The sequence below is a fragment of the Myotis davidii genome, unplaced genomic scaffold (assembly GCF_000327345.1).
Source record: "Myotis davidii unplaced genomic scaffold, ASM32734v1 scaffold478, whole genome shotgun sequence".
NCBI classification, from domain to species: domain Eukaryota; kingdom Metazoa; phylum Chordata; class Mammalia; order Chiroptera; family Vespertilionidae; genus Myotis; species Myotis davidii.
In genome coordinates, this window is record NW_006289570.1 from 4,535,555 (window position 1) to 4,544,906 (window position 9,352).

Genomic DNA, 9,352 nt, shown 5'->3' on the forward strand with positions numbered 1-9,352 from the left:
TGTTGATGGTTGACCTGGATCAACCCATGATTTTGTGCATTTGGGATTCTCAAAAATAAATCACTTTTCATCGCCAGTCACAATTCGATGCAAAAAAGACTTTCTTTCGTGCCGTTGAAGCATTTTACTGATGACTTTTCGGTTTTCCATTTGTCTTTCGTTCAGTTGATGTGGCACCCATTTTCCCTCCTTTAAAATCTTTCCCATTGCTTGTAAATGATCGGAAATTGTTTGCTGAGCAACATTTAATCTTCCTGTGTGTTGTTTTTGAGTGTGACACGCATCTTCACCCCATAATGCTTGTCATTGTTGGTCTTCAGACTTTTTCGGTTGACCTGGACGTTCTTTGTCTTTCACATCGAAAGCATCACTTTTAAAGCGTTTACACCAGCGCTCACAGGTATCTTGTAATGGAGCATGTTCACCATAAGCTTCCCAAAGGTTTCAGCAGCACTTTTCTTCAAAATAAAGTAATGAATTAAAACTTCCCGCAAATGCTCTTTTTTTGGCACAAAATTCAACATTTTTAAGCGTAAAAATATCTGTGATGTTAAAAATTTGACATAGAAAGTTTTGAAGCTTGTTGTCAATACAATAAAATCGCAAACATATCATATCGCATATATATCAACATATGTCTAGCCCTGGCTGGCTTGGCTCAGTGGATAAAGCGTCAGCCTGTGGACTGAGGGGTCCTGGGTTCGATTCCGGCCAGGGGCACATGCCTGGGTTGTGGGCTCGATCCCCAGTGGAGGGTGTGCAGGAGGTAGGCGATCAGTGATTCTCTCTCATCATTAATGTTTCAAAAAAAAAGGGAATACTATTCAGCAATGAAAAGAAATGCGTTATCAAGCCATGAAAAGACATGGATACATTTTAAATGCATGTTGCTACGTGAAAGAAGCCAGTCTATAAAAGCCCGATGTCCACCAATAGGTGAGCAGATAAAGAAATGTTGGTCTATCCATACAATGGGATATTACTCAGCAATAAAAATACATGAGGCAACATGGACAGATCTCAAAATAATATGCTGAATGAAAGAAGCTAGGAAAAAAAGTGTTATATACTGAATGATTCTATTAATATGAGGTTCTGGAAAGTGACAGAAAGTAGATCAATGGATGCCTAGGGATGGGGGAGGAAGGGGGTCAGAGGGAACAGGGGTGAGAGGGAGGCAGGGAGTGAGAGAGAGGCAGGAGTGAGAGAGAGGCATTACAAAGGAACAGGAGGAAAGTTTTCAGGGTGATGGGCATGTTCATAATCTTGACTGTGGTCATGGTTTCCCAGTTGTATACCCTTGTCAATATGCCGTTAACTGTATGTTAATTTTTACGTCAGTGACACTGCAATAAAAAGTGTTCAGCTCACCCTAGCTGGTTTGGCTCAGTGGATAGAGCATAAGCCTGCAGACTGAAGGGTCTCAGGTTCGATTCCAGTCAAGGGCACATGCCCGGGTTACGAGCTCAGTCCCCAATGTGGGGAGGGCAGGAGGCAGCTGATCAATCATTGATGTTTCTATCTCTCTCTTCCTCTCCCTTCCTCCCTGAAATCAATAAAAAAAAATATTTTTAAAAAAGTGTTCAGCTCTGGATGGGTAGCTCCGTTGGTTAGAGCATCAGCCCTATATGCCAAGGTTGTCTAGGCTGGCACCCTCTTTGCTTGTCAAGCAGTGAGCGAGCCAGTCCCAGATCCCCATCTTACCACATGACTTTTTAAAAATATATTTTTAATTGATTTCAGACAGAAAAGGAGAGGGAGGGAGAGAGAAATAGAAAGATCAATGATGAGAGAGAATCATTGACTAGCTGCCTCCTACGTGCCCCCTATTGGGGATCGAGCTCACAATCCGGGCATATGCCCTTGACCGGGATCGAACCTGGGACCCTTCAGTCCACAGGCTAACGCTCTATCCACTGAGCCAGACCGGCTAGGGCTCTCTGCCTCTTCTTTAGCTATGCATTCCTGTTCCAGTTCCAACAACTCCTCACTAGGCAGCTCCTCAAGAATGACCGTTAGGAGCTCCTCCATGCCATCCACATCCACACCCAGGGTTAGCGTTGTTTGCCATCTCAACCACGGCCTTACTGATTTTTGTAGCATTTGCACTATGGTGTTATGGTGGCTTCAACATCAGTACACCTAGTACACTGTGGTAAATCAAAAAAATGGAATACTATTCAGCAATGAAAAGAAATGCGTTATCAAAGACATGGATACATTTTAAATGCATGTTGCTACGTGAAAGAAGCCAGTCTATAAAAGCCCGATGTCTACCAATAGGTGAGCAGATAAACAAATGTTGGTCTATCCATACAATGGGATATTACTCAGCAATAAAAATACATGAGGCAACATGGACAGATCTCAAAATAATAAAGAATTTGTTCAGCTCCATTATCAGCTTATGAGACTGCCATTGTCTATACAGGCCAGCCTTGATTGAAATGAGGTATATGACTGTATTTATCTATATCAAGAGCTTGACTTGTGATAAGTCAGGCACAACAAACAAACACACACCACATTATCTTGAAAGAATGAACCTTGGCTATTTGCCATAAAATGATTGCAATAGAAAAAGCGGATTTGGAAATGATTAGAGGTGTTTTAAGGGCGGAACATCTTCACAGGTTGAGCTGGAAGGGAGCTTCGTTAGAAGGATGTTGCCCAACGTTTCACCTCACACAGGAGAAAGTATTTCCAAATCAGAGAGGTTAAGTGACCTGGCCGAGGTCACACAGCATGGCCAGAGTTAACTCTTGTACACTGATCCGCCTGTGGGGCCGGGCAGATGAGAAATCCTTCCTTTTCTCTCCTTGCAGAGATTTTTTTGGGGGGTTACTTTTCTAGTCCTGATAAACAGCCCCGCTGCCCATGGCTTTGTGTCTCAAACGATTAAATCCTGTCCCTTAACTTGTTTTGTTTGGTCTCCAGGATGCTTCCAAGTTTTCCGTTGGGTTAAAAAATCTAGCCTGTCTGGTCCCGATTCAGCCAGCCCCACCCTTCTGGGCGGGCAGATAACAGCTGACTTCAGCAGTCTCGATCACGTGACCACCGCAGCTCCCCGTTCTGCTCCCTGTCCCAGGCCGGGTGTAGGCACTTCCAGGGGCTCCTTCTGTGAGGGGCAGCAGGTAGGCGCCCCTGCACTGCCCGTGCCCCGCTGGAACAGTTGGGGGGTACCTGGCAGGTGCAGTCGGGTAGACTTGGGCAGGTCCGACGGCGGGCTCTTCGGACAGAAGGACACATGTGGCTGGCCTCAAAACGTCCCCCCCACCGCCCCTACTGTTCTCCCCCCCCCCTTGCCCCTACCTCCAGGAAGGTCACTACGCCCTTCCTTCCTCTGGTCTTTGGCCTTCCTTTCCCCTCGGCAACAGACCTTGCCCCCTTTTTGTCTCTGCTGACTTCGCAGCACGCTGCCAGGCGAGGAGAGATTAATCAGTGACAGCACCCGCCTCTCGGAGCAGCGACCAGACCAGCCGTGGTCAGGACAGCCTCTGCCAGGCCAGCCCAGGAGTTCCCCGTCCAGGTCCCCGTCTGCTGCTCACCCACCTGCTGCTGCCATGGGGCGCCTTGGGGCGCTCCTCCTCCTGCTGGGGGCCCTGGGGGCCCTGGCTGACATCTGCAGTGAGTAACAGACCTCCCTGCGCCTCTTTCCTCCTGGTCCTTAGCGAAAGGACCGTCTTGTTCGAGCCCCTCCTTCTATCGCTGGGGAAACTGAGGTGCGATGTGGGACGGGGTCCGAGTACCCGCCTGCCTCTTGGGCTCTGGCAGCAGTTTGGGCTTGGCGGGGGCTGGGCTGGACCTCAGCATTCCGCACATGTGCTGAGATGAATTACATGTCTGACTCCCCACCGGACACTCGCCTCCGATCATTCCGTCATCTGTGCGCTGATCCATTCAGCGCGTTGGTTGAGCCTTCCGGTGACAGGCGTGGTGTTAGGGTTTTGGGGGGAAGAACGCAGAGGGAGCCGGAGCCAGTCCCTGTCCTGCCACAGCTTCCGTTCTAGCGAAGGGACAGACAAAGGCAGTCGAGAGGCGAATCGGCTCTGTGTGTGGGGGCTGAGGTCATCAAAGGCCACCGATTCAGGGAGTGAGGTGGGGGCAGGATCTCCAAGGAGCTGGGGCATCACGGGAACTGAGATCCAAAAAGAGGAAAAGAAACCGGCCGAGGGAAGTGAGGATGGACACCCTGCTGGGGAGACGCGTCCCAGAGGGGCAGGGAGGGCGGCGGTCAGACACTGGCATGGTATTCCTCGTGTGCCCGGGCCGGACCCCAGGGGTCTCTCGGGACCTGTCTGTGAGTCTGAGTGACAGGCTTGGGGCTGCCTGAGCCACCCACCTGTCTCTTCCCTCTGCGCTCTGCTCATTGCGTGATGCCTTCCGTACACTCTCACCAGCAGGCTCTCCTGTGATCCTTGGAGAAACCGAGAGGCAGGTCCGGTCATGGCCACGTGATGGGTGAAGCAGTCAGGGGTCGGAGGGGCGAGGTGACCTGTCCAGGGTGCCGCTTTCCAGGAACCTGGCTTTGCCAACTCGGTTCTCAGAACCCCAGAGCCAGGCCAGGGGCACCAGCAGCCTCCAGCCGGGATTCCTCAAGTGCCACCAGACCCCGTAGCCCTTGGCTCTCGGCTCCTGTGTAGCCAGTGCCCAGGGGAGACCTAGAACCCGGTCCCCAACCTCACTGATTGTGAACATTTTATTTATTTTTATTTTCAAACCTCACCTGATTTTTCCATTGATTTTTCGAGAGAGGGAAAGACAGAGAGAAACATCGATGTGAGAGAAAAACATCAATTGGTTGCCTCCTGCACGAGCCTCTACTAGGGCCTGGGATGGGGAGGAGCCTACAACCAGTATGTGCCCTTGACCAGAATCAAACCTGGGACCCTTTGGTCCGCAGGCCGACGCTCTATCCACTGAACCACACCGGCCAGGGCCATTGTGACCATTTTTAAAGTCCCCTTCCCACGGAGCCTGGAGAGCCCAGGTCTGGGTGTGTGGGCCTGCTTGCTGTGGCTGAGTCACCCGGTCACTCTCAGCCTTATTCCTGTGCCTGCAAAATGGGCGAAGAGCGCTCCCAGCCTGCCTCTCTGCGTGTGCCGCACACCTGCCTCACCGGCTTCGCGCTCCGGGTCATGTACAGGGATGCTGCACTCACACCTGTGCACGGTGGGCTCCTGCGCCTCTGAGCGGAGATACCAGGCAGGCCTCAGCGGGCAGGGCGGGGCAGGGCTGGGCGCCCTGGGCGCAGAGGCTCCAGGGGGAAAGGGTGCTGGGCCAGGGCACTTTATGACCGTGAGTGCATCTGCCTGGCGCCTTCCTTTTAGGGAGGCTGTTTACTGCTCCAGCTTCTCTTCTTATCTCTTCTAACCCCCAGGCTGACTCACCTGCCCGAGGTCAGAGCCCCGGGTGGGGCAGGGATTCCTTTGCCATTTTGAAGAAAAGAAAGAAGGAAAGGAAAGGGGTGAGGGGGTGGGGAGGACAGATGACCAGAGAGAGAGACAGGCTGAGTAGTGTAGAAACAGGTCATCAGAGTGAGAGCGAGAGACAGAGACAGAGAAAGAGAAAGAAATGGAGACAGATACACAGACAGACAGACAGATAGACAGACAGACAGAAATGGAGACAGATAGACAGACAGACAGACAGAAATGGAGACAGATACACAGACAGATAGACAGACAGACAGAAATGGAGACAGATAGACAGACAGACAGACAGAAATGGAGACAGATACACAGACAGATAGACAGACAGACAGAAATGGAGACAGATAGACAGACAGACAGACAGAAATGGAGACAGATACACAGACAGACAGATAGAAATGGAGACAGATACACAGAAAGACTCTAAGATAGAAAGGGCCAGGAGAGCGATTCCCACTTACCCCCCTCCCCATCCCCCTTGCCCTGCCTTCCTGCTCTCATAGCAAAAAAGACCTATGATTTGGAGAAAACAGATGTAAGACGGTAGGCACCCGGTCACTCTCAGCCTTATTCCCGTGCCTGCAAAATGGGCGAAGAGTGCTCCCAGCCTGCCTCTCTGCGTGTGCTGCCTCACCGGCTTCGCGCTCCGGGTCACGTACAGGGATGCTGCACTCACACCTGTGCACGGAGGACCCAAACCGGAAGAGATGGGGCCATGGGAGCGGGAGGAGGCCCAGGAGGCACTCTGCCGGCAGTCCCTTTGGGAGGGGCCGGCTGCTCACATCCCGGGACAGGGCCCAGAGGACAGAACGCAGCCCTGCTGCAGTGACCTGGAGGCCGGAGGTGGGGAGGAGTCCAAGATGACTGCAAAGCCACCTGCTCAGCTCAGGTGCCTTCCCTAAGGGAAGAGGCTGGACAGAGGTGAGCGTGCAAAGCAATGATGACAATACCTTCATCAAGGGGCTGGTGTGAGGACCAGATGGGGTCAGGCATGGTGCCCGGGGGGCACACCACGCGGCTTGGCCTCCAGTCTCTCTGTCACTCCTATGGGCAAGTAGTTGCCTGGCAACCAGCTTCCTCTATCCTCAACCTACCACCACCTTTCCCTGGCCCACACCAAATGGGCGGAGTAGTTGCCTGGCAACCAGCTTCCTGTGTCCTCGACCTACCACCACCCTTCCCAGGCCCACACCAACCGCTGTTTGGGGGTGCCTGCTCTGCACCCCTCACCGCTCTGCCTTGCTCTATGGCCAGATTTCCCCCTACGAGCAGGGTGTGTTCTGGCGGAGGTGGAGTTGGGACATGTCTTCCCAGGCGAAGGCCCTGGTGAGGGGAAGGCAGTTGCTTGCTGGTGGCCTGCCCTGCGACCTCACGGGGCCTGTTCTCTTTCGTCAGACATCCCCGAGGTGGACAGCAGCCTGGTGCAGACTCTCGGCCAGCGCCTCTTGCCCTGGATGGACCAGCTCTCTCTGGAGCACTTGAACCCCAGTATCTATGTGGGCCTGCGCCTCTCCAGCGTGGAGGCCAGCACCAGGGAGGCCCTCTACCTACACAGCCTCAAGGTCGATTACCAGCAGAGCCTCCTGAGGTATCGCCATGCTCCCTCTTCTCTTTCCCCCAGCCTGTCTTGCTCCATATCCTAAGAGACAGGGGACCTGCGTGCTGGTTTGGGCCTGTCACTGCTTGGGTGGGAGACATTAGACACATTTCACCTCCCTTGCGCCTTTTTCCGTCTGTTGAATGGAATTGGTTTGACTAGACTGGAGATGCCAATACAGGGTCCCTGTGCTGCTTCTGCACCCTCCTGTACCTGAGGCAGACATCACTAATCCATGACCACACTCTTCCATACTGAGCTCAGAAGCAGCATCTGTGTCTGTGCTCTTATTCCATTGCCTGGGGCAGACATCACTAATCCATGACCAAACTGAGCTCAGAAGCAGCATCTGTGTAGGTGCTCCTATTCCATGCCTGGGGCAGACAGACATCACTAATCCATGACCACACTCTTCCATACTGAGCTCAGAAGCAGCATCTGTGTCTGTGCTCCTATTCCATGCCTGGGGCAGACATCACTAATCCATGACCACACTCTTCCATACTGAGCTCAGAAGCAGCATCTGTGTCTGTGCTCCTATTCCATGCCTGGGGCAGACATCACTAATCCATGACCACACTCTTCCAAACTGAGCTCAGAAGCAGCATCTGACTCTGTGCTCCCTTTCTAGGGGGATTAAGAGGCCTGTTCTGAGGTCCAGTGTGGGAATTTGGATGAGAGATGAAGGGTCAGGAGTACCATGGAGCATCTCCTTCTTGGCCTCCGTCTTGAGAAGTAGATGCAGGGCAGGGAGACGAAAGGAAGGGAAGAGTACGTGGGCGAAGGGTGACCAACATGGCGAGGCAGGCACAGGCCATTTGGATGGGAGAACCCTCGGAGTGTGTCCTCGAGTTTAATTTTTCATCGTTATGAAATATGTGTGGCATCCACCTCACAGCTTACCCGACTGGCTATATCTGTGTTGGGGAAGGTTCTAGCAAATTTTCCAACTGCTGCTATTTTTTTGCACTTTGTGATGTTGCGGGGCGGGAGGCGGCACCCCGAGCCAGGCTTACCTGGGTGGCATTTTCTCCGGGAAGTGTTGCTAACTGACTTTGTCCTAGGCATGCCCCCAGCGACGACAACAGTGACCTGCAGGCCAAGCCCTCCATGGGCCAGCTGGCTCTCTACATGCTTGCTCTCAAGGCCAACTGCGAGTTTATCGGGGGCCACAAGGGGGACAGGCTGGTCTCACTGTTGAAGCGGTTCCTGGAGGATGAGAAGAGGGCCATTGGTGAGGGGACGCAGCCTGCCAGGGGGGTGGGCTCATCAGAACTGTGGGCTTGCTCTCCAGGCCTCGCTCCTGCCCTCCATTCTCCTTACCTCACTGTCCACTTGGAGGCGTGGGCCCGCCCCAATAGCCTTCCTTGATCAAGCCTTTCCTGCACTCCACACGCCACCGAGATTGACTGACTATCGGCCTCTGGGGCAACAACACAGCCTTCTTCTTAGCTACTCCTCATCCTCTTTCTGCTAACTTTCCTCCTCCAGAACTGACCCAGCACACACAGAGCGAGCATTTTAAATATAAATCTGATCTTTTTCTGCCTGCCCACTCTCTGGCTCACCCCTTCGCCTACTCCATGGGCTCCCGCCACACTGGCCTTCTCTTAGCTGCCAAAGCTGGGTCTCCATATATGTTCCTTGTATGTGGAAGGATTCCCTCTCCTCTAGCTCTCTCCCACCTCCCCTCCCAGCACCACCTCCTTGGAGAGTCCTGCCCTGACTCCCCAGAGACTCAGGGCCTCTGTCACACCGCCTCTCGGACCTCGTCCACATCTCAGTTCTGGTCATGCTCCCCTGAGTGTGGATTGTGTCATTGTCAGAGGCCCCAGCTGCATGGCGCCTGCCCGTGGTCACCGCGTTCATACCTCCAAGCACAGCGCCTGACGCTTACCGGGCCTCCGTGAGCCCGGGTCGAAGGGACAAAGGGTCCCATGACCCAGAGGAGGGTGTTGGGAAGTATAGGCCAAGCGTCCTGTGTGCTGGTGGGGCTGGTTGCTGGGAGGGGATAGAGAGAGGCAACCCCTCAGGCCTGGGGTGCCACCCTCACCCCTTGGTTCTCCCCCTTTCAGGGCACGATCACAAGGGCCAGCCCCACACCAGCTACTACCAGTACGGCCTGAGCATCCTGGCCCTGTGTGTCCACCAGAAGCGGGTCCATGACAGCGTGGTTGGCAAGCTCCTCTATGCCGTGGAACATGACCACCATCTCCACCAGGGCCACCTCTCTGTGGGTGAGTGGGTTTTTTTAAATAAATTTTACTGATTTTTTACAGAGAGGAAGGGAGAGGAATAGAGAGTTAGAAACATCGATGAGAGA

The 9,352-nt window shown here is 53.2% G+C and overlaps 1 protein-coding gene across 1 annotated transcript in view; it reads left to right on the top strand.

Annotated features, from left to right (window-relative positions):
- The first annotated feature begins 2,960 nt into the window (after nt 1–2,960).
- TCN2 (transcobalamin 2) overlaps nt 2,961–9,352 on the top strand; it is a 12,263-nt gene continuing 5,871 nt past the window's right edge. Inside the window, exons 1-5 of the mRNA XM_015562834.1 lie at nt 2,961–3,134; nt 3,413–3,627; nt 6,828–7,020; nt 8,094–8,263; nt 9,105–9,266. Coding sequence (XP_015418320.1) covers nt 3,564–3,627; nt 6,828–7,020; nt 8,094–8,263; nt 9,105–9,266 — 589 coding nt within the window. The 5' untranslated portion in view covers nt 2,961–3,134; nt 3,413–3,563. The remainder of the gene's footprint in view (nt 3,135–3,412; nt 3,628–6,827; nt 7,021–8,093; nt 8,264–9,104; nt 9,267–9,352) is intronic.